This window comes from Marmota marmota, unplaced genomic scaffold, assembly GCF_001458135.2.
Source record: "Marmota marmota marmota unplaced genomic scaffold, marMar, whole genome shotgun sequence".
NCBI classification, from domain to species: domain Eukaryota; kingdom Metazoa; phylum Chordata; class Mammalia; order Rodentia; family Sciuridae; genus Marmota; species Marmota marmota.
Genome location: NW_026000026.1, coordinates 19,732,471 through 19,756,489, shown reverse-complemented (window position 1 = coordinate 19,756,489; position 24,019 = coordinate 19,732,471). Strand labels below are relative to the sequence as shown.

Here is a 24,019-nt window from a genome sequence, read left to right as displayed (position 1 = left end):
CCTGGTACTTTGAGGACCCAGGACTTTGACCTGAGAGAGAAGGGGCCTGTTTTCCGAGAGTTCTGGGTCTACTGCAGCTGTGACAGCCCTCGAGGAGGGGTGGGGTCAGTTGTGGATTTTCCTTGGAGGAGGTGCAGCCCCTGTGGGTGGGGCATGGCAGCTGGAGGCAGGCCACCAGGGTGCTCTGAATCAGGGGTGGGACAGGGGTCTGCCTATGACAAAGATGCAGCAAGAAGACAAATGGAGGTCATGGGGGAGCTTGGGCTCAGAGCTGCCACCTGATTGACACATGACCTCAGGCTATAGGTCCACCTCTGTGCCCCAAGGACCTCATTTGAAAACGTAATAATGAGGCTGCTGCCATAACTATTATGGTTATTGTCTTCTTTATCATGAGATGTTCTAGAACACCTAATATTGGTTATACTCTTTGCTCTCTTTCTGTGGTTTCTGCATTGTATTCTTGTAGCAAAGTGATTTATTTAGTGTTCGGTCTTTGAAGCTGGCCAGGCCTGGGTCTACCATTCCCAGACACATGCCCTTGGGACATGTTCATACCTGACCTTCAGTTTTCCCATTGGTAAATTGCACAATAGGTGAGGAGTAGTGAGCCATCAGCAATAACCCATTATGAAGACTAGTTGACCTAATGCAAAATGCTTAACTAACACAATGTTGAGCACACAGTCGAAGCTGGGTTATACAAGGAACAAGTAAGGGCACAGGGCACAGAGTGAGGACTGGGATACAGGGCAGGAGGGAAGGGATTAGTGCCTGTGCTCAGCCCGGGGAGAGGGACAGTGCGGGATGGGGCTGAAGACTCTACGGTCAGCCCCAGGCCTGGATGCATTGGTGAGGGAGGCTCAGGAAAGGGCATTTGTTCTCTCGTTTCTATAAAACCCATAATCTGTGCAGTCCTTGAGTAACCTTCTTGTGGTGCACCATGTCTGCAGGATGACACTAAGAAATGGTCCCGGGTGCAAGTAGCTCCATGGGTAATGAAGTGGGTGCTGCTGTGAAGTACAAATGCAGAAATGCAGAGAGCTGCGATGGAGACTGGGGTTATCAGGGAGGGCCCCTTGAGGAGGGGACATTTTGGTTGGAATCTGAAGGATGAAGAGGAGTTTGCTGGTCCAAGTTGAGAAGAGAGAGGGCTGCAGGTGCAGGAGAGATGCTGGGAGACTGGGAGCTAAGTTCTTGTTTTGTTTTGTTTTCAGAAATGAAAAGAAGCCAGTTGTGCAGGATCAGTGAGCGATTTGGGGAGGGAGACAGGATTTGGTGAGGTAGGGTCCAAAGGGGGCAGGGACTAGATCATGCCTTAGAGGCAGTGGGAGGATGAGGCCTCCTGATTGGGCACCAGGCAGGAAAGGAAAGGAGTTGGGAAGGGAGGAGAGCTCAGTGGTCAGAGCCCCCATGAACATGACTGTGCATGGCACATGGCCAGATGGCAGCAGCTAAGCCCCGGGACACCTGGGGGATGTAGATTGCCCAGATCTACCTCCCATGGACAGACCCCTCGGGCTCTCAGTGCCCCTTCCTCCAGGAAAGGAGCAGGAATAGCACCTGTGGTTGCATACTGCCTTCAGGTCCAGGTCAGGCTGTGCTCTGTGGGAGGGGGTAGGTCAGATGCCAGAGAAAACACAGGCTTGTCAGTGCTGATTTCTCCCTGCATAGGCAGCCACCACCAGCTTCCTGCCGAGGGGGACCAGTGCAGCCTCACTTGCTACAGCTGGAGATGGAGGGAAGCAGATGGCCCAGCTTGGCCCAGATTCCAGCCAGATTGCCAGGGAGGTGTGGGTGGAGCGGCGGGGCCAGCGCCAGCAGCAGGATACAGGAGTGAGGAGGGTGGGAGCCACCTCTTTGCCTTTAGTGGGGTCCTGCCCATGGTGGGAGTGCAGGGGACAATGACTCTGGCCTCATGGTGACCCTTGAACCAGTGCACATGGTGACCCTCAAACCAGTGCCATTGGAGCTCCCTGGAGAGACCCCCTCTGTCATTTACAACAAGCCTAAGAACTCTGGAGAGGCGTGAGGTCTGGGTGCATACCGCCCAGCACCCAGCACCCAGCCCGGGCAGGAGCGCCATGTTTGTTTTCTATTTTTATTTTCTTAATTAATGATAATAGTAGCTCTTGGGCATTGTCTTATCCTCACAGCAACCCTACAGAGGAGGTGCTGTTGTGATCCCCACTTTACAGATGAGTATGTGAAGGCACAGAGAGGAAGAATAACTTGCCGAAAGTCACAGCTAAAAAATGCTTGAGTTCAGATGCCTCACTCTGATAAGCTGATGACCAGCACTGGGAGTGGGGGCCTTGTGAGTAGGGGACAGACTCGAGTGTGGGCCAGGAGAAGTGGTGGGCACTCCTGGCTGGAGGGAAGACCATGGCCTTCTTGTTTTGTGTTTTCTGAGACCCGATCAACCCTTAGACCCAAGCCAGTTTCTTCCATTGTTTGAAGTGCTCCCAGAGCAAGAGATGAGCCCAGAGAAGTAGGGAGATGGGACTTGAGTATGGCTGAGGACATCAGGACATCCCATCCTGACAGACTAGGATGAGTTTGGTGCCCTTGGACTGGGCATGGAGGGAGCCCTGTGGGCAAGCCCCCAGCCTAGGACCTGGAAGACCAGGGTCTGCAAACCTTTTGGTAAAGGGCCAGAATGTAAATCTTTCAGACTGTGCAGGTCACACAGTTGCTGTTATAACTCCTGAGCTCTGTGGGGTGACAGCAGTCGAAGGCGATATATAAATGATGTGTGTGCATGTGCTCCAAGTCAAATTTTATTTACAGACATAGGCTGCCTAACAGATTTGGCCCATGGGCCAGTTTGCCAATCCCAGTGAAGGCCATGGAAGGAGTTTGATTCTCCTTCTAAGAGTAACTTGGAGCCATGAAAGGGTTTTAGGCAAGAGTAAAGAGAGGCCAGCTCTTGTTGACAATGGCTCTGATGGATCCTACTGTGTCCCCCACCCCTCACCAGTGCAGGAATGAACATTCGGTCTTCTTTGCAGTTCCCAGAGCCCTTCTATCTGCAAGAAGAGGGTTGGCCTGGGATCTGAGGGTTTCTGATGTTTGCATGTCTTGGAATCAGAGGCCGAGACTATGCACCCCTCCAGCCCTGCCCCACCACACACCAGCTCTCAGCTCAGCAGGGCTCTCCAAATGCTGGTTCCCCACTTGACCTCAGGGGAAGCACAGAGGCACTGGGCAATAATCTGGACTTGGAAATCAAGGAAGTCTGCTGCCCAATTCCAGGTCTTCTGCTTGGCGTGTGTGCCTGTGAGCTATCCCTTCCTGACGCCTGGCTCCTCTTGGAATGATTATAGATGTGCCTCCATGAAAGAAAATGGTTCCACACTGAGCTGGGTGTCTAGGAGAGGTTCAGTAAGGGGATTCTTGATAGAGGAATCCTTTTTCTTGATCAACTCCAGATGCAAGCAAGTCTGGTGCACTGGGTACCAGGGACTTTGCTCCAGTGAGCTGGGCCCAGTGCCAGGCTCCAGATGCCCAGCTAGAGTGGAAAGTGGGGCTGCCGAGGCGGCCTTGGCTCATGAATATTAAGGGTTTCTTAGAGATGGCGATGATTTGTCCCAATTCTTGGGCTGAAAATAACTGTCCGACATCAGGGTAATTACATGGCTTGGACTCCCGCGCAGCACAGAGAGCACCCCAATAATTACTGTGCACAGACTCTGCTTTTGGCAGCTGATGTTTATTTTCTGCTTCAAAGAGAGTCTCCTGGACAGGAAGCCTGTTTTACCACCCACCTCAGGCAACTTAAATCTGCCTCATATGTACAGAACCTTCCAGAAACCCTTCTGGGACAGGGTCAAAATGGACACTTCTACTCTCCCCAAAGCTCTCTGTCAGGCTTTGAGCAACCTCCTGTGGCTAGGTCTGGGTGCTCAGTGGTTTTTCCTGAATCTCTCAGTGTAGCCCTGAGGCTAGGAGCAGGTCCCCACAGCTCACCTACACGCAGGAGGGACCTGTAGAAAGAGCTGCACACTATAGACAGGGGTCTGCGGGGGTCAGCACTGGAGGGTGGTCTGCTTTGCTTAGAGATAGCGAGTCTGTGTCCTTGGACTAAACGAGGGGGCTGCCAATTCGGTCAAGATCGTGGAAGAGTTCGTAAGGACTTAGTGTATGCTAGGTCTTACGGATAGAGCCATAAATACCAGGTCACAGTCCTGCCTTCTTGGTGCTCAGTGTCCAGTGGGCAGACAGATCCAATGCTCATAATTACTCAAATAGTCATGTAATTATATTTGTGATGAATAAGAGCAATGAGGGTATACAATGGGAGGAGTCTGGGGAGTTTGAGCTGAGACCCAAAGGCTGGGGAATGAGGCAAGTGTGTGTGTGTTCAGATATGTGTTAGAAACGAGTACATAGATGGTGGTGCATGGATGGATGGGTGGGTGGATGAATGGCCACATGGATGAATGAGTGAATGTGTGGACAGGTGAAGGATGGATGGATGGATAAATAGATGGACTGATTCATGGATAGGTGGATGACTGATTCTTCTAGGCGATGCGAATAGACTATGCAAAAGCTCCTAGGTCAGAGGAAGGGTAGTGATTGTGGCTGACAAAAAAACTGTTGTGGGAAATGTTTGGAACTTAAGAAATGAGACTGGCGAGGCAGGCAGCTGGGATCGCTGTGTTTAGTTGAGTGAGTTATCTGTTGCAGGGCTCTGGGAGCTGCCCGTCAACAAAGCACCATGTGAATGGTGGCCCTGGATAGATACAAAAAGTTGGTCGGTAGGCAGGACTCACTTCATGCAGGCCTTGTATGCCATAGTAAGGATTTTGGGCATTGTTCCCAGAGCAGTTGGGGGCTGGGAGAGGGTGTTAGTAGTTTTTTATGGTGCTAATTTCCATTTATGAAGCAGAATTATCCAATGCAACTTTCCATGATGATAAAAATGTTCTATTTCCACACTTTCCAATATGGTAGCCACATGCAGCTGTTGAGTACACAGTGACTGAGAAACTGAATTTTAGATGTTGATTAAAGAGCCACAACAGCTAAATGTCGCTAGAAGCTCCATATTAGGTAGTGCCACCCCATGGATCTGTGTCTTACTGGATAAAGACCTGTCACATCTAACCCCCTGCAGCTATGCATCTTGGGCGAGTCTGAGGAAGACCTCACATTTTGCTGGGTGGAGGCCTCAATCTCCCCTGCACACAGGGCCTCTGTTCGCACTGAGACCCTGGGTGCAACTAGAGCTGTGGTCTGGGAGCTGTGCCTAATGAGGATGGAGCCGAGGGGCGCCCCCATGCCCACTGATCTGGACTCCCCCCAGTGCTTACCTATCGTCATCTTTTCCTTGGCACCTGCTGGGGTTGCTGACATTTTGTCCTGCAAGGTGGCTGGCCATGTCCCCACCCTTCAGAGCTCACTTCTCATTTTTTTGCTACAGCAGAGACAGTTCAGTGGGGTAACCATAGCACAGTGAGCCATATTGTGAAGATTGTGACCACAGTGGGCTTTCGAGGATGTGGATTTGGCTCATGGTTTAGGGAAACCAGGTTGGTGGGGGTGGGAGGAACTCACAGGGGCCTGCACCAGCCTGCTCCTCCCATTTGCAGGGCCTGAACCTCTAGCCCTGCTTCATCGCACCCTCAGCCAGGGCCTCACACACAAGCCAGCCCGTGTCCAAGTCCATCTACTTGCCCCAGAGTCAGCCAGCCCTATTCATCCTTTGGCCTAGGGGTTTAATTGCCCACTCACTGCCCAGTCCACCTTTGGGAAGCTCAATCTAGGTGGGAGCCTAGTTTGAGCTTGCATGCAGGCTCAGAGCCATTTAAACAGGAAGGGTAGAGAGGTGGCCCAGAAGAACCATAGGCTCCAGTGGACTCCGCCTATTGGTCCCATGGCTACCTCACTCCATGGGGAGAGGCATAGCTGGTGGCCAGAAGTGGTCCTGCTAAAACTCAAGGACCAGAGCAAGGGAAGGACTCAGTGGCCCAGACTGGGAAGGAACCTGCAGGGCTGCTGGACCAGCTCCTCCCATCTTTCCCTGGCCACTTGAGTCCTAGGTGAGCATTAGGGCCGGGTAGGAAGGAAGGTCATAATGGTAAGGGGAGAAGGGTCGTCCTAAGTAAGAGGGATTCCAGCTGCCAGTGGCCTTCACTCTGGCCTATCCCATCTATCCACCATCTCTGAACACACACACAAGTGCGTGCACACACACACACACACACACACACACAAACACATGCACGGGGGTAGGGGCTGGGGCATGGCTCAAGTCCAGAGATGGGGGATGGTTGGAACCTCCACTCTCTGTGGTTTGATGGGGCCAAAGGTGGGGTGTCTGGCACTCATAGATGAACAATCTGGTGCAGGGACCCCGTGTGAATAAAAATGGTTATAGGGCTGGGTGTGGCTCAGTGGTGGAGATCTTGCCTGGCATGCGTCAGGCCCTGGGTTGGATCCCCGGTACCACCCAAAATAAAGATGGTTGTAGCTGCCAAAGCCAGTCACCTGCAAACCACGCGCCCATCACTGTGCAGAATGCCTGACATGACTCACCTCCATCCGACCTGACAACACCCATGTGAGATAAGGTTAGCACCAGCTGCATTTGACAGATGAAGAAAATGAGGCAGAGGAAGGGAAGTGTTTGGATGGTGCTGAATTTGAACCCAACCCATTGGACTCCCAGGGGAGGTTTCAAGGATGAGAAAGTGCTCTCTCTGGACAACCAGAGCCACAGAGGAAGGGCTTGACAGTGATTAGCACTTGTTAACGTCTCACCTTTGGTGAGATTTTCCACCTGTTGGAAATCCTGGGCCAAAGACCTATACTCTGGGCTTTAGTTTCCTTATGTGTAGAATATGGAAGGGGTTAATTTATCCCATAAGCCTTTTGTCGGGAATGAGCAAGGCCATTTGTGTCGGGATCTGGGGGAGACTGGGTCTTACCTTCGTGCATGCACACCCGTGTGCATTGGGGATCTCACTCCTGTCCCTTCTGTTACAGTGCGCTACTTCTTGAAGAATAAGGTTAGCCCCGATTTGTGCAATGAGGATGGACTCACAGCCCTGCACCAGGTAAGCTGGGCTCACTGGGGTTCCCTAGCTCCCTGCTCCCCACCTGGACAGGTGCCCCATTTCCCTGCACTTTCTGGTCCAGAATCCTCAAGGAAGAGGGGCAGAAGGAGGGAGAGCCACAGGCAGCCCATCTGCAAGGTGCCTGTCTGCTTTGGAGATGTATGTGCCTGTCACAGACATGCCCACAGAGCCCATGTGCACACACACGCACGTGCGTGCGGAGATGGGCTCAGAGCACAGGGAGCTTTTGTTCACTGCATGCTCACTCCCCAGCAAAGCAAGTATGTTTGGAGCTTGACATTTGACAAAGGACACTCATACCCACCAGGACGTCCTACCTCCCAGGGTGATAAAGATGATTAATAGGCATTAAGTGACCTGGTCCAAGAACTGTAACCACAAGCCAAGTGCTGTCATAACACACACCCTCTGCAAGGGAGCATAGTAGGTCCAGCCCTCTCTGCCTGGGGACAGGCTGCTCTGTCTGCCACCTCCATCTCCTCCATATTCCCTTAATAAGTCCCCAGAATTCAGTCTGGTCCTGCTATAATTCTTTATCCATGCAGCAGCCACAGGGATGCTCGGGTTAATAATCTACCTGAGTTTTCTTAAAGTTCTTTGATGTCTTCTTGTAACACCGGGGGCAAAGAATAAACTGAGAGTAACTCTTTGCCATTCTGCTCCGAGCCCACGAGCCCCTGCCCAGCCCTCGGCTCCCTGCCTCTCCAGGCTTGTACCCTGGAGTATTTTCTGGGTTCCTCTTAGCTTCTGTCCTCAGCAGGAGCCTGAGGGTGTGCCGTGACAAGAGTGCCCTTTACCTTCTCAGCACCCCCTTCCTAATTAGTGATTCAGCCACCACCAGTGTGACCTTTCAATGTTGCCCTTCCCCCCACCCAGATCCCAAGCCTCACAAGGACACAGCCTGTGCCTCTTGCTCATTGGTGTGTCCCAGCTTCTTTCTCCATGTTGGCATACAGTAGATGCTCAATATGAGAGTGCTGAACTAATGAACGAAGCTTCCCTGGGCTCTGGCCCAAGTTTCTGAGCAGATGGACTTGAGTGCGACCTGAGAGAGAGGCCAGGCACCTGGGGCCCTGGGTGGGGGTGGGATGGACAGAGACTGGCCATGCTGTACCCATCAGGCAGAGTCTTGCCCTCAGGCCTGCAGCCCAGGGGTTCTCTGTATATTCCTCTTGGCTCCTCTTCCTGTCCTCGAGGGCCTCAGGTGCCCACTCATGGGCAGCTGCCTTGGTATCCCACTGAATCATGCTCATGGAAACTCTCCCCAACCCCCAGCTCCTGTACCTCCAGGGTGCCTGGGATTGGGCCAGAGTGGAGGGCAGTGGCTGCCCCAGCTTACCCTGGATCGAGCATCCAAATGGCAGCTCCCCAAGCCAGGAGGTGCTCATCAGCCAGGGGTGTGATGATAAAATATACGGGCTGCTCCCTGGTATGTTCTGCACATTGAGTCTGTTTTCTTAGAGAACAGACTTCATCAAGGCCCGGAGCCCCCGCTGGCCAGCTGTGTGACCTTGGACGAGTTCCTGAAGCTCACTGTGCCTCGGTTTCCTCATTTGACAAAGGAATAACCAGTACCCATTTCACTGGGTTGTTGTGAGGATTAAATGAATACCCTGGACACTGGAGAGATGTTAGTCGGTCATTATTAAAATTTGTCATGTGACCACTTCTCTACAAAGCACTTCACTGTTGTATTCCATTGCAGTCCTCACGACAAACCTCAGAAATGTTATTATTCCCATTCTCTGATTCAGGAGACTGAGGACCAGGGACTTTCACATGACTTTCTATGCTGATGAGAAGGTTCTGTGTATCTGCCCTGAATAGTATCATCGGCACCAGCCACAGGTGGCCACAGAGCTCTCACAGTGTGGCTCTGTGACCCAGAAGCTAGATTCTGAGTTTAATTTTAGTGAATGTGAGTGAGTCGTGTCCGCCATATTAGACACTGCAGCTTGGGGAGGTGAGGTCTCTTTTCCAAGGTCACACGTGAATTGTGACAGAGGCGGGATTAAAACAAGGGGTCTTAGCTGCTCTGTAGAGGCTGGGCCTCCCACCTGGAGGCACCATCCCAGGCTTAGCAACTATCCAGTGGTGTCCTGCCTTTGTCTTGGGGCTCCCGTCACTCTTACATCATGCCCTCGCTTCTTTCCTGCTGATCCTGTGGCTTCCCCAGCACCCATTCCTCCTGTAGATTCCTGAACCTAACTTATTGGGCTCCGAGTTTAACTGTCTGGAGCTCATGGCTGGCCAGTGAAACTCACCCCAGCCCCCACCTCCACCATCATGCTGGCCTTGAGTCCCATTCCCAGTTCCCTCTCAGGAGGCATCTGCCCCCCATCGCTCCTCAGCCTCCGATTCATTTGTTCAACAAGTTCATACTGGGCATCGACTCTGTGCCGGGCATCGACTCTGTGCCGGGCGCTCTGCTAGGGATGGGGCTCCCGAGGTGAGTGAGGCATGTTGGCGCGCTCCGAGTTCATGGTGTGATGCGACCTCAGGCACATAAATAACAGCACAGGCAGCACGGGGTGTTCTGTCCTCGTGTGGAGTAAGCAGAAGGCTCTGTGGCAGTTTGAAGCTGGGAGCTGATGACCTGTCTCAAAGGCAAACTGTGAAAGGCTTCCAAGAGGAAGGAGCTCTGGGCTGGGTCTTGAAGGCTGAGTAGGAGTTCGCTAGAGAGAAGAGGAAGAACGGATCTCAGAGGGAACAGCTTGGATGGAGGCATGAGGAGGGGCCCAGCATTTCAAGTCTGGAGTCGGGGGGGGGGGGTTGATTGTGGCACAAGTAGAATGCAGGGAGCCTCAGGGAGATGGCAGGAAGGCTGGGAACAGGGCCGTGGCGTCAGGCTGTTTGGATTTCAACCCATTTCTGTAGGTGGATTTTAATCTTGGATTTAATCCATTTCTTACTGTGCATGGGATCATGCACCCAGACCTCTTTGAACCAGTTTCCCCATCTATAAAACAGGATGAGAGGGTCCTCACAGGCTCGCTTTGAGGATTAAATGTGGCAGAGCGTGGCCAGAGCTTAGCAAGGTGCCTGGCCCGAGTCAGCTCTCAAAAGCCTTGACTAATATAGATAATGTGACGTGGCGTGTTGTCGTTACCATTGCTGCCAGGGCTGTTGCTCCTGTTGTCATTGTTAGTGTCACTGCTGCTCTAGTACAGCAGAGGAGACCAGGGCATATGGAGAACTCCACGGACCTGGCCAAGGAGTGGGGATTCGCTTGTCTTGACAACAGGGAACCTTCTGATGTTTGCAAACCGAGAGCAGCGAGATGAGATGAACCCAGCAGCTCTTTCTGGTTGAGGGTGTTTGGAAGGCGCCAAAGAGAGACAGGGGGAGATGAGCCTCACCCCGGGCGGTGGGAATGGGGCCATGATGGACAAGATGAATCCACAGCGGGGTCAGATTGGATGTGGGAAGTGAGGAAGCAGAGGCAATTGGTGGAAAGCCCCTTATCATTTCCCGTATTGGTGAATGCAGGGCCTGCCCACCCCGCCACCTACTACCCTCTCCACGTGCACCCCTGCACTCAGCCCCAACTCAGCCCTGCTTCGCAGGTTCATACTGGCCCAGCCCCTGGGCAGAAGGCTCAGAAGACTGCAGTTCTGGATGTGCAATCCCCTGTCCCTTCCTCCTGGGGCTTCACCCCACCCGCATGCTTTCTGCAGTATCTAAGGGTGAGACCGCTGATCCTTCTGTCTCCTGACTCCTGGGCTCCCCAAACCCATCTTCCAGTGATAGCCTGGGGACCCACCCCTGCTCCCATGCCTCACTCTGATGTCTTTGGTGCCCTCTGCTGGCCATTCCACATCACTGCATGGTTCTCCTGCCCACCTCGGGCAACACCTAGACCCACAGGGTCACATCTTTCTCCACCTGTCCACAGTGGCTGGCTCAGAAAGAACCTGGGTCTCTAACAACATCTGTGCAAATGGTTGCTCCTTTCTCACATGTCCCTCTGGCACTGAGCCCTGGCTTTCTGGGGACGGGGGGTCCTGAGGTGCTACCCATACTACATCCACATGGTACCCACCTCACACAGGTGCCCCTGCTCCTCCTTCTGCTTCCAGTCTCCTCTCTCATTCCCACTGTCACTTCTGTAGGCCAGTCCACCATCATCCTTAACTGCCAACTTCGACATAGCTTCTCACAGTCCCCTCCTAATGTGGGTGTAAAAACACACACACACACACACACACACACACACAATCTGTTCCCCACATGGAACCAGCAGACTGACTTTTTTTTTTTTTTTTTAAACAAGTCTGCTCTATTTTTCTGAGTAGAGTTCTCCAATGTCTCTGACTGCACTGAGGACCAAGCCCACACCTGGATGGGCAGGGCTGAGCTCAAGTCCCCTGCTATATCCCCTACTGGCACTTCTAGAATTCACTGCTAGGGAGACCCTCCAGTCTTCACTCTGCAAAGCAGCCCCTGACATCCTCTTCTCTCTGCCCCCTCTCCTGCATAGCCCTGGCTGAAGTCCCTCTGTCCCCTTTGGAGCCTCTCACTCCCCTGGAGTCTGGAGGCTCCTGGAGCACTGTGTTCTCTCTGCGGAGCTGCAGGCTCCTGGGCCTTCCCCCCGCTGGGCTCAGCCATGTGTGGTCACTGTTCCACACAGGTGGGCGCCCAAGTAAGCGGTCTCCTTGCAGAGATGGTTTCAGGATTAGAACCTGCACATGGAGCTGGGTTCTTTGGAGGAGACTTGGGTATTTGGGGGCTTTTCCAAATCTGATTCCTGGGTCAGAAGCTTCTAAATCAGAGATTCTAAACCGTGATCTGGCAGCCACACCTTGAAGGCCACAGCTGGGAGGGTCCACCCCTCCCCAACACACACCCCCGCTTCAACCTGGGCACTTCTGCTTGAGTTGACCAGTTATCTCCGAGCTCCCTGTAGAATGTTGTTTGGAGAAAGCCTTCTGGGATTTTAAAACCTCACTTGCGTATCAGTTCCCGTTCCAACAACATTCACAAAACACTTCAGAGCAGACAGTTGTTTGTTTGCTTGTTTTTTTTTTAACCTTTATGCTTTTGTCTTATACCTTAACTTCATTTTGACTCACAAGGAAACTGAGGCTCCAACAGGTGAAGTGGCCGGCCCAAGGTCACGGGCAATGCTTACAGCATAAAAATAACGGAGCTGGATCCAAACCCAGGTAGTCTGGCCCCGCTGCTCTTCTCCCCCAGTGACATCTTGAGGGGCACATGATGTGTCCCCACCAAGTCCTGGGGCCCTGCCAGGGACTCACCCTGCCTCTGTTCCTCCCAGTGCTGCATCGACAACTTTGAGGAAATTGTCAAGTTGCTCCTTTCCCATGGTGCGAACGTGAACGCCAAGGACAATGAGCTGTGGACACCCCTGCATGCGGCGGCCACCTGCGGCCACATCAACCTGGTGAAGATCCTCGTTCAGTAGTACGTGCCCGGCTCTCCCCAAGAGAGACCCCTCTCTCTCTCACTTTATTCACCCCGAGTTCATTCATTCTCCTCCCTCCCTTCCTCCTTTCCCTTTCCCCCCTTCCCTTCCTTCCATCTCTACTTCCTGCCGCTCTTTCTTGGTCTCTGTTGGTGCCTGACACTCTCTCTCTGCCACTCTCTCTCTCTCCCCTTTTCTCTGTCCACGTTTATGTGTCTTTCTCTTTCTCTCTCTACCTCTCTCTCTCCTTCACTCTTGGTCCCTCTCATCTTCTCTGCTCTTTGTCTCACTTCATTCTTTCTCTCCTCCTTCATCATTTTCCCCCTTTTGTTTTATTGTGGCAAAATGCCAATGACATACAACTCACCATCTTGACCATGATGCGTGCGTGCAAGTCAGTGGTGTTAATTATATTCACACTATTGTGCAAACACCACCACCATCCACACCAGAACTCTTTTTATCTAGCAAAACAGAAACACTGTATCTGTTAAACCATGACCCCTTCCATTCCATGCCTACCCCCCAAATGCCTGGCCACCCCTTCGACTTTCTGTATTTATGAATTTAATTCTTCTAAGAATCTCTTTGAAATGGAATCATATACTATTTGCCTTTTTGCACCTGGTTTATATCATTTGGCATAATTTCCTCAAGGTCATCCATGTTGTTACATGTATAAAAATTTTCTTCCCATTTAAAACTGTTTAGTATTTCGTTGAGTGTGTGTGTGCACGCATGGGTGTACTCACACCACATTCCATTGTGTATGTATGTTCCATTGCTTGTCTGTTTGTCTTTTAATTGACACTCTGTTGCTTCTGTATTCTAGCTATTGTGAATAATGTTGCTTTGAATGTGAACGTACAAATATCTCTCTCGGAGACTCTGCTTTCTGTTTATTTGGGTATATACCCAGAGGTATATACCTATGATAATGGACCCTATGATAATTCTGTTTTCAATTTTGTTGAGGAAATGCCACGCTGTTTTCCACCATGGCTGTGCCATTTTACATTCCCATCAGATGTGCTCAAGGGTTCCAGTTCCCTTACATCTCTGCTAACACTTACTATTTTCTGGATGTTGATGGTTTACTTTTCATTGGGTGCTACATAGTCATCATTATGTGTGTGAGGTGGTATCTCATGGTGATTTTGATTTGCATTTCACTAATAATTAGTAATCTTGAGCATCTTTTCATTGCTTATTGCCTGTAAATCTTCTTTTGGAGAGATTTCTATTCAAGTCCTTTGCTCATTTTTGAATCAGGTTCTTTTTGTTGTTGAGATTTAGGAGTTCTTTATATATTCTGAAAATGAATCCCTTATCAAATACTTGCAAATATATCATATTTGCAAACATTTTCTTTCATTCTATGGGTCACCTTTTTAACTCTATTGATGGTGTTGTTTGATGCACAAAATCTCAAATTTTCATGAAATCCAATTTGTCTATTTTTTATTGTTGTTACTGTTATCTGTCCTTTGGTTTCATATCCAAGAAATCATCACTAAATCCAATGTTGTGAAGTTTTTCTTCCAAGCATTTTATAGTTTTAGGTTCTACATTTAGGTCATGAATCCATTTTGAATTTAATTTTTTTGTGTATTATTAGGTAAGGATCCCACTTATTTCTTTTGTATGTAGATGCTTAATTTTCTTAGCAAATATTATAAATATTGTGTTTCTCCATGGAACAATTTGGCATCCCATAGAAAATTAATATTTAAGTGAAATTTTGTTTCTGGATTCCATTTACTCCCATTGACCTATTTCTCTGTCTTTAAACTAGTACCATTCTTTTTTATTTTTTCCAGTACTGGGAATTGAACTCAGGGATGTTCTACACTAAGCTACATCCCTAACTCTTTTTGGTTTTTATTTTGGACAGGGTTTCACCAAGTTGCTGAGGCTGGTCTCAAATTTGCAATCCTCCTGCCTCAACCCGAGTTGCTGGGGTTATAGGAATGTACCACAATGACTAGCATCCCACTGTTTTCATTACTGTAGCTTTGTAAGTTCTGAAATCAGGAAGTTTGAGTTCTCCAGCTTTGTTCTTATTTTATTTTATTTTATTAGGATTATCTTGGCTATTTGTGGTCCCTTGATATTTCACATAAATTTTAAGATAAGTTTTCTATTCTGCAAAAAGCATTCTTGAAATTTTGATAGGGATTGCATTAAATGCACAAATTGCTTTGTATAGTATTGACATCTTAACAATATTTAAATCTTCCAATCCATGAACATGGGATGTCTTTCCATTTACTTCTGTCTTTTAAAATTTTTTCAGAATTTTTTTTTCCAATTTCATTGTCCAAATTTCTAATCTCGTGGATTAAATTAATTTCTAAGTATTTCAGACTTTTTGATGCTATTGTAAATGGAATTGTTTTCTTAATTTTTTTTTCAGATTTTTCATTGTTAACTTATAGAAATGCAATTGATTTTGTGCGATGACTTTTTATCTTGCCAGTTTGTTGAATTTGATTATTAATTCCAACAGTTTTTTTTTTTTTTTTGGTGTGTGTGTGTAGAATTTTTAGGGTTTTCTGCATATAAGACTGTATCATTTGTAACAAGTATAATTCTATATATTTTATATCTTCCTTTCCAGTTTGGATGCTTTTTATTTTTCCTGCATAATGGCTGTGGCTAGAACCTCGTGTGTTCAGTAGAAGTGGCAAAAGTGGGCATCTTTGCCTTGTTCTTGGTCTTTGAGGAAAAGTCCTCAGTCTTCCACTATTGAGTGTGATGTCTGCTGTGGGTTTTTTGCATATGGCTTTTATTATGTTGAGGTAGTTTTATTCTGTTTCTAGTTGGTTGAGTATTTTTGTCATGAAATGGTATTAAATTTTGTCAAATGTTTTTTTCAGCATCAATTGAGATGATTGTGTGGTTCTCTTCTTCCTTCTGTTAATGTGGTGTTTTACATCGATTGACTTTTGCATGTTGAATCATCCTCGTGCCCCAGGGATAAATGCCACTTGTTTGTGGTGGGATCCTTTGATATGCATCCTTTGAATATTTTGCCAAATTTGGTTTGCTAGTATTTTGTTGAGGATTTGCATCGTCATTTATTAGGGAAATTAGTCTATAATTTTCTTATATTGCTTTTGCCCGGCTTTAGGATCAGGATACCATCCTATTTTTATTGTCTCCTTTTCTCTTTCTCCATAAATCTACCTTTATCTCCTTTACTTTCTTAAAGCATTGTTGCTATTTTGTTTGTCTTGCTATTTATTAAAAAATATGTGCAAACACCCCCCCCCCACACACACACCTCCTTGGTCTTACCTTTAAAGCCTGTCCACATGCTTTTCTTTAAGGCAGAACTTGTTTTGTGTTTTTTGTATAGGAGGCACCATACAGCAGTGTCTTTCCCAGGAGTAAGACCATTTATTTCTATACCACTATGAAGGTCTTTTCTGACCCTGAAATTCTTCCTAGACTTCTCAGATTCTATAATCCAGAGAAAGCACTTTCAATTTTAAATGTATTCATTTGAATCTAGCTGGTGAGCTTCTAAACTGGGCTAGATCCTGTGCTAGGCATTGGGCACATAGAGGCTGCAAAAGTCCTGTGAAGTCATGCAGAATATCAGGGCAGGGACAGAGCAAGACCAACGGGAGTAAGTGTAAGTGGCCTCCCTGTGACCAAAGACAGCATCTGAGTGCGGGGAGCCAGGAAGAGTAGCTGAGGGCGGGAACATTTTGCACAAGTCTTGGCAAGCAGCAGGAGCCCATCAGGTGGCTCCCAGAGGTGGAGTGGACGGTGACAGTACTGCTTCCCCAGTTCAGAGAGATGGATTAGCTTGCTCAAGGACACACAAGAGTTCAGGGAGGTCACAGCAGAGGGCTGAGTATGGCTAAGTCTGCCAGGAGCATCAGGTAGCCACATCCTGGATCTGCAATGATGCTCAGAAGACAAAGGGAGTGGTACTGGTCCGATTCAGTGGGTCCTCGATGCTGATCTGTATCAGAATCACCTGAGGCCTGGATTTAAAATACATATTCCCAGGCCTCGCCTCCAGAGACTGTTTCAGAAGGGCTGGAGCGAAGCCTCTTATTTCAATGGTCCCCAGGTAATTTTGCTGTATGGTGCCCCCACACAGCCGTGCTTGGACACTGCTGGCCCAAAAGGTGAATTCTGCCAGGGAGTCCCAAAGCTTTGTTCTGCCCCTGTCCTGGCCAGCATTTTGGGTGGGGACTTAGAGGAGTATGTATCTACATATCAACAAAGACTGACATAGAACAAGAAGTGAAAAGAGCTAATACAAGAGAGATCAGAGTTTGAGTCTTGGCCCTACCTCATCCAAGCTATTTGACATTGGATGTGACAGAGTTTTTTGAGTCTTTTTCCCTCCTGAGTGAGATGAGGCCAACAGTACCACCCCATGGGGACTATTATGAGGATTAAATAGGGTGACATGTATAAAGGGCTTAGAGCAGACTTAGTTCCAAGCAGATACCTGGTGATTGGTCCCATTGCTGTTTATATTTTTAGTATTGTCACCAGGGAGAATTTTAATATCTGTCCCTGGGTGCCCACCTGCTGCTTCAACAGAACAGGAAGCAGAGAGAGGTCTTCTAGGACTTTGGTCTATTCTACCTGGGGCCCTGGGACACCGAAGCATGAGCATCACTTTGCTGGGTGCCCATGGTGGAGTCATGGATGCCGGGGGTGTGGCTGAGAGGCCAGAGGGTAGAGGCTTCCGGACCAACCGTAGCCACACCCACCTGGCCCTCACTCTGACCCTTTCTCTGCAGTGGGGCTGACTTGCTTGCTGTCAACTCTGATGGGAACATGCCATATGACCTCTGCGAGGATGAGCCCACCCTGGATGTCATTGAGACCTGCATGGCGTACCAGGGTAAGGGAGGACGGCATGGTATGAATTGGGCACCGTATTGCAAGGAGTGTCGCTTAGATTAATGCAAGTGAACGTGTTAGCTGTATGCCTGCCTCCTTATGCTCAGGCCAGTAAATGTGATAGTTGCTCATTATTATTGTTATCTGTGTGATTAACAAGATAAGGACACGAAAGGACCCTGAAAAGCGTGCTATGCTGAAGGGAGATATTGTTCTCATCCCTGTCACCCACACACGCGGGCAGCCTCAGCTGGCCTTGTCTCCTCTTTGTCAGCTGTGACAATTCAGTAAACAGTCACCATAAAGATATATTTCCATTTGGGAAAATAATAAAAAGTTAAGAACATTTTGCGGGTGCTGCTCTGTGCCAGGCACCAAGCTGGCTGCCAGGGGCCTGGATAAACAAGATGTGGGCTGTTCTCGGCTCACGAACGAGGCTCAGAGAGGAAACAGTTCAGCAATGGGAGAGGCCACCTGCCTGGGCACCCCCTATGCTTGCCTCTGAAGCGCCTCCCCGTAGGCTGAGGTCAGGCCTCCAGTCCAGACCTCAGCCACAGCCCAAGGTCCTCTCTGGCCCTGGCCTTGTGTGTCTCCTCAGATCGCTGCAGTTACCACCGACTAGGTCTCTTTGTTCCCTGACACCTAAGCACTTCCATTCACCTTCTGCAGAGGTTCTTTGTGCCAGTCTGGTGACTCTATAGACTCCTTCTCAGAATAGCATCACTCAACGTAGCTGAAAGATCATAGGATTGTCAAGGAAGTCAAATTATACTTACACGTAGCTACCGAAATATTTTTAAATACATTAGGTAGAAACTTCATTAATTCATTAAACAATAATACCCCTACTTTCTGTTCGTGATAAACTCACAGGCACTGACTGCTAATACTACCGTGGGGTTTGCTTTTATTCTAATGTAGGAAATTCTAAATTTAATTTAACCAAAATAAGCATGTATTTTATTTCATCTTTTCAAGTTTATAGACCTCTTGAATTTTATTCAAGGGTGCTTGATCGAATAATCGAATAATCTTTTTATAGAGCATGTCATCCTCTCCTTAAGTACCATTAGTAGCTGCCAGTAACAGCTATACTTTTTAGCCTGCAGTCTAGGCTATCAAGTGTCTTTCTGGGCCCTTCTGTCTCTATTTACTCAACTCTTCAAGTAATAGATTCATTAATTCAGTCATTTCTGCAACCAAAATATATTGAGTCGTGTATACCTGGTGCTGCAAACACAACCGTGGGCCAGACCAAGGAAACTAGCAGTGGGGAAGTGATACAGACTGGGACCTAAAAAGAGAGAGCTGAGTGCAGTGGCTCCTGCCTGTGATCCCAGCAAACTGGGAGGCTGAGGCTGGAGGATTACAAGTTTGAGGCCAGCTTCAGCAACTTAGTGAGGCCTGCCTCAAAATAAAAAGGACTGGATGTAGCTCAGTGGTAAAAACACCCCTGGGTTCAATCTCTAGCACCAGAGAGACAGAGAGGGTGAGGGGAGGAGAGAGAGACAGGGCCAGGCAGTTAAGCAGGTGGAGGCGGGTAGGTGGGGGTTGGGACTTTTAGATAGGGGAACAGCAAAGTGACCAATATCAATACTGTGCCTACTGAGTGCCAGGCGAAAATGGCTCTTTCTCTGTGGGTCAACTTGTGGTGTTCATTTCATTGGGCCTGGGGGACATTGGTTTGTGGGGTTGTCTGTGTGCCCCTTGACTGGAAGACCCTGGGGTCGGGAACCACACCTCCCCACCTTCCTCCCTCCCCTTTGTGGCCCCAGCATGAGGATGCTGAGTAGGTCCTCTTTTGCACTCTGCAGGAATCACCCAGGAGAAAATCAACGAGATGCGGGCGGCCCCTGAGCAGCAGATGATTGCGGACATCCATTGTATGATTGCAGCTGGCCAGGACCTTGACTGGATAGATGCCCAGGGTGCCACGTTGGTGAGAAGATAGGCCAGGCTGGTTGGGCTGGGGAAAGGTAACAGAACCAAGACCACTCATAGACTTGGAGTGGACCAGCCCCTGGTGGTCAGGGCTGGGAGTCAGGAGCCCTGGATGCTAGGCTTGGATCTTCTGTGCACACGTTCTGTCTCCAAGATCCTTCTTCACTGCAGGCTCCTGGTACCCCTCTTGAGCAATCCCTTCCTCCAGTGATGTCCCTCTCTTAAGGACTGATGCCATGATTCACCCATTCACCTGTGTCATCTTGCTTTGCACTGTCCATTCCCCTGCCTTAGTGTCTCCTCTCCTCCCCCACTGCCTTCCCTCATCAGCTCTCCCTGATTCTGCAGCAATAGCCTCTCCTCTGGGCTCCCTGTCTTCAGAAGCTAGACACCCCCAATCATCCATCCATCATTCCATCCACCCTTTATCCATAAGTCACCACAGTTATGAGCACCTCTCCTATCACTTCACAGTTAGGAGCACCTCTTCTATCACATGTTTTCTAGACAAAACAATGGAACCTTCTTCCCTCTCTCATTTGCCTGCTTAACTCCACTTCTTGCAGCCAAGTGTCAATGATTTAGGGAAACATCCCTGTCTTCTGCTCCAAGACCCTCACGCATCCTGAACCGCACTACTATGGAGAGAGAGTCGGCTTCTGCAGCCGCTAAACTGAAAACAGGGGCATGGACTTGGAATCCCACTCCCACAAAGGCTGAGCACTGCACCGAGCTTAGGCTCTGTGTGGGTCATGGGCATCCAGGGGTCTCAAGTTCAGCAGGTAGAGCTCCATAGTACCAAGCTCCCTTCATGGCCCCTCAGGGATGACCTGGTGGGCCAGGAGAGATAACTGGGCATCTCCTACCTGGGTTCAGAGCTCTGACCCCTACTTCACACTCATTTCTATCAACTGGGTCCCTGCTTGGATCATCTGCTCAGCCTAAAACTTAAGAATAGGGTCACGTAGTGAGATTGAATGCTTCTGGCCTCAGGGAGGCCCTCCAACCCGGGCCAGGCACATATTAGGTCTCAGGTCTTCCCAGAAAGCTTGAGATAATATATCTTCTTCACAGGAATGTTGAGAGGTTAAGTGAGATTCTGCACATAGGATCTCAGCACCAAGTCTATAAACTCAGCAGATCTTAGCAACGATCAGTCTCGTTATTAACAGCGTCACTATCCCACTCCTGCCTTATATTCCCAGCCAAGTACCGAGCTCCAGGGCTCAGCACTCTGTATGGGAACCACAGAGGAGTAGAACTCTCTTTGCCTTCTCTTCTAGATCTGTATTCCAGATTTAATAACCCTCTGCAATATAGCTGATATTCCCACCTCATTCTGTTCCATTCTGCTGGCCCCAAAGATGCTCTGGGATGTTGGTGGGGGTGAAGGATACCTGCCTGCAAATGTGGGGCCATCCCCCAGGGAAGGCTCACCTTTTCCCTCTCTTCCAGCTGCACATAGCTGGAGCCCATGGATACCTGCGTGCCGCTGAGCTCCTCCTGGACCACGGAGTCCGTGTGGATGTGAAGGACTGGGATGGCTGGGAGCCCCTGCATGCAGCAGCCTTCTGGGGACAGGTAGTTCACACTGACAGGGATGTGGGGGAGGCCAGCACAAGGACATCCTACTGTCAACAAGTCCTTGAGCTGGCAGTTGGTTCAGAAAACCCACTTAAGGTGTTGACTACAGCAGGTACGTGGGATGAAGACTCAGGGAGTTGTAAAGACATTTAGTCAGTGGTGTCTTAATGAGATGATAATCAAATTTTCCCAATTAGAAAATTCCCATCGTTTCTGCGTTGAGTATTTTCTCCATTTATTTCCCAGATAGGATTGCAGCATACAAAGTCCCTCCTCAGATACCTGACAGCTCTTGAGTCACAGCCAGCTCCTCCTCCTTCTCCCCATTGGTGTGACCAAGGCATGAGGAGGGGCTTCCACGCCCATTGCATCTTCCCGGGTTCCCCCATGGCTCCAGGTTGAGGATCTTCCCTGGGAATCAACTTAGATCCACCATACTTTTCATACCTGTAATCCCAGCTACTCATGAGGCTAAGGCAAGAGGATCATGAGTTCAAGGCCAGCCTGGGAAACACAGCAAGGCCCTGTCTCAAACATACAAACAAAAAAATCCCACAAAGCACTGGTTTGATCCCCAGCATTATCAATAAAAAAAATACAACTAAGAGGCTTGGGCACCCTCTGCCTCCTAGGCTTTGTGATGCCTGGTCAAGGGAACAAGGGCTTCTTCTCTGTTTCAGATGCAGATGGCAGAGCTACTGGTGTCCCACGGAGCTAGTCTCAGTGCAAGGACTTCCATGGATGAGATGCCAATAGGTAAGTCCAGACAGTACCTGGTAGGCACAGAGGCATGGCGTTTCAATGAGTGAAAGGATAAATGGATGGATATATGGCTGAATGGTGTGGGATTGGTGTGGATTTAGGTAGATGGATGATGACTGCATTAATAATGATAGATTAATGAACAGATGAATGAATGGATGGATGGATGGATGATGTTGATGGGTAGATGTAGCTGAATGGCTGGCTGGCTGGATGGATCAATGGGTGGGCAGAGGATGAACCTAAGGATAGATCACCAGGTCAACAGGTAGATAGATAGGTGGATAAAGGATTAGGGTAAACTGGGTTGTGTATGTTTCTCAGTTTCTTTGCATAACTTTTTGCTTGAGCCACAAGGATTAGGTTATGCTATTTCTCTCAAGAGACTCTCCCAGAAACTATCAAAGAGGAGTAGGAGTCCCTCTGTCCCATCTGGGAGCCTTGGGAGCTGTGACTGTGCATGACACTGGGGGTTCCCATTCTTGCCCTCTTCTAAGGATGTGGTTATAGCCCAGGAAATACGCCTGGCCTTGTTTTCTTACTCCCTGCGTGCCCCAAAAGGCTTTGCAGCTTTCAGTGGGCTCGGGTGGTGGCTCCTCTTGTCAGGGGTACCCTCTTGGGCCACAGGTCCCTGCTCTGCCCCTGACAACTGCTTTCTCTGCCCCCCAGACCTGTGTGAGGAGGAGGAGTTCAAGGTCCTGCTGCTGGAGCTCAAGCACAAGCATGACGTCATCATGAAGTCACAGCTGAGGCACAAGTCGTCCCTGAGCCGGAGGACATCCAGCGCGGGCAGCCGTGGGTGAGTCAGGAGCAGGACAGCTAGGGTCCCCCTGCATGCCCTTGCCTGTGGTGCCTGGGCACAGCCTCCAACACCCGCTCTGTCCCCTCAGGAAGGTGGTGCGTCGAGCCAGCCTTTCGGACAGGACCAACCTATACAGAAAGGAGTACGAGGGCGAGGCCATACTGTGGCAGCAGCGGAGCGCAGCCGAGGATCAGCGCACCTCCACCTACAATGGGGACATCAGGGAGACCAGGACAGACCAAGAGAATAAGGACCCAGTGAGTGACCTCCCACCCTGCCCAGTGTCAGCCATTGCATTGGGAGAATAGGGCCAGGCCTGGTTTTTCCCTTTAATGAGAACCTTCAGAGGGAGCTAGCTGGCCCGTAAGCAACTGGATCCCGTCCAGTTGTGGTGGCTTCTGTAGTTAATGTGGTGACCCTCGGGTGTGTTAGTCAGGGCTGGGAGCTTGGGATGCAGGAGGGAGATGGTGGCTACTATGTGCCTCCTTGTTCTCCAGCAGATCTGGTTTGGAACTCTCCAGAAGACAGGTTCAGTAGGTTGGTCATCCCAGGAGCTAAGGGACCTCAAAGAAGCCTGTTCCAGAAGCTGCTAGTGGGCCTGGGCTTTGAAGTGCTCTCCTGTAATGGTGCATATTAATTTCCTGTGGCTACTGTAACAAATTATGGTGGCTCAGGTGTTCCTTGACTTTTGTTAGCATGACTTCAATCTCCACCTCTGTCTTCATAGGCCTTCTTCCTGTGTGTCTGAGTCTCTTGTTTCTTCTTCTAAGGACATTGTTGGATTAGGGCTCACCTCAGTCCAGTATGACCATGTCTTAATTTAACTAATTAAGACCCTATTCCAAATAATCACATCCGGAGGTCCTGGGTTCTGATCAACCCAGTAATAACATGATCAGGTCTATGAGTGGCAGCTGTCTTACTGATTGGAGAGGACAAGTTTAGGGCTAGAGCAGAATTGCCGAGCAGAAGGGAGAAGCTAGCTGTACTTTCAGGGATCGTTCTTTCTGGCAGTGAACAGATGAAACATTCCTAGAGGATATTGTTTAGGACGAGATGCAAATTGATAAGCTGCCTGGAATGCCCATGGAGGTCACTCTCAGGCTGGCTTATCATGAATGAAGGCACCTGCCAAGGGAATGCTGGGCACAGAAAGGGTACAAGGGCAAGCCCTGTTCTGCCTAGCCCTAAGCTTAAGGGAGGGAAGGAAAGAATTGTAGATCAAAAAATCACATTCACATGTTTTCCCCAGCTATGCTTTATTCTTTCTTTGTGGTTGAAGCGTATCTTATGTATGGTATAGTATTCAAATCTTAAGTGAGTTTTCCAATTTTTTTTTCAGTTGTTGATGGACCTTTATTTTTTTTACTTATTTATATGTGGTGCTCGCACATGCCAGGCAAGCACTCTGCCACAACCCCAGCCCTTTCCAATTTTTTTTTTTTTAATAAATGTGTGTGCTTAGATGAGTCTCTAGAACATTATCACCCTTGAAGGATCCTGTGGTCCCTCTCCCAATCAATCCCTTCCCCTACCCCCTATTTA

The 24,019-nt window shown here is 49.2% G+C and overlaps 1 protein-coding gene across 6 annotated transcripts in view; it reads left to right on the top strand.

Moving 5' to 3' along the window:
- Ppp1r16b (protein phosphatase 1 regulatory subunit 16B) overlaps positions 1–24,019 on the top strand; it is a 103,607-nt gene that overhangs the window by 69,675 nt on the left and 9,913 nt on the right. For 4 of the 6 annotated variants that reach the window (XM_048810947.1, XM_015480673.2, XM_048810946.1 and 1 more), the window contains exons 3-10: positions 6,994–7,064; positions 12,364–12,509; positions 17,283–17,386; positions 19,200–19,324; positions 20,782–20,907; positions 21,591–21,666; positions 22,342–22,471; positions 22,563–22,731. In XM_048810947.1, the coding sequence (XP_048666904.1) occupies positions 6,994–7,064; positions 12,364–12,509; positions 17,283–17,386; positions 19,200–19,324; positions 20,782–20,907; positions 21,591–21,666; positions 22,342–22,471; positions 22,563–22,731 (947 nt within the window). The remainder of the gene's footprint in view (positions 1–6,993; positions 7,065–12,363; positions 12,510–17,282; positions 17,387–19,199; positions 19,325–20,781; positions 20,908–21,590; positions 21,667–22,341; positions 22,472–22,562; positions 22,732–24,019) is intronic. The other 2 variants (XM_048810948.1, XM_048810950.1) reach the window with 1 other exon arrangement.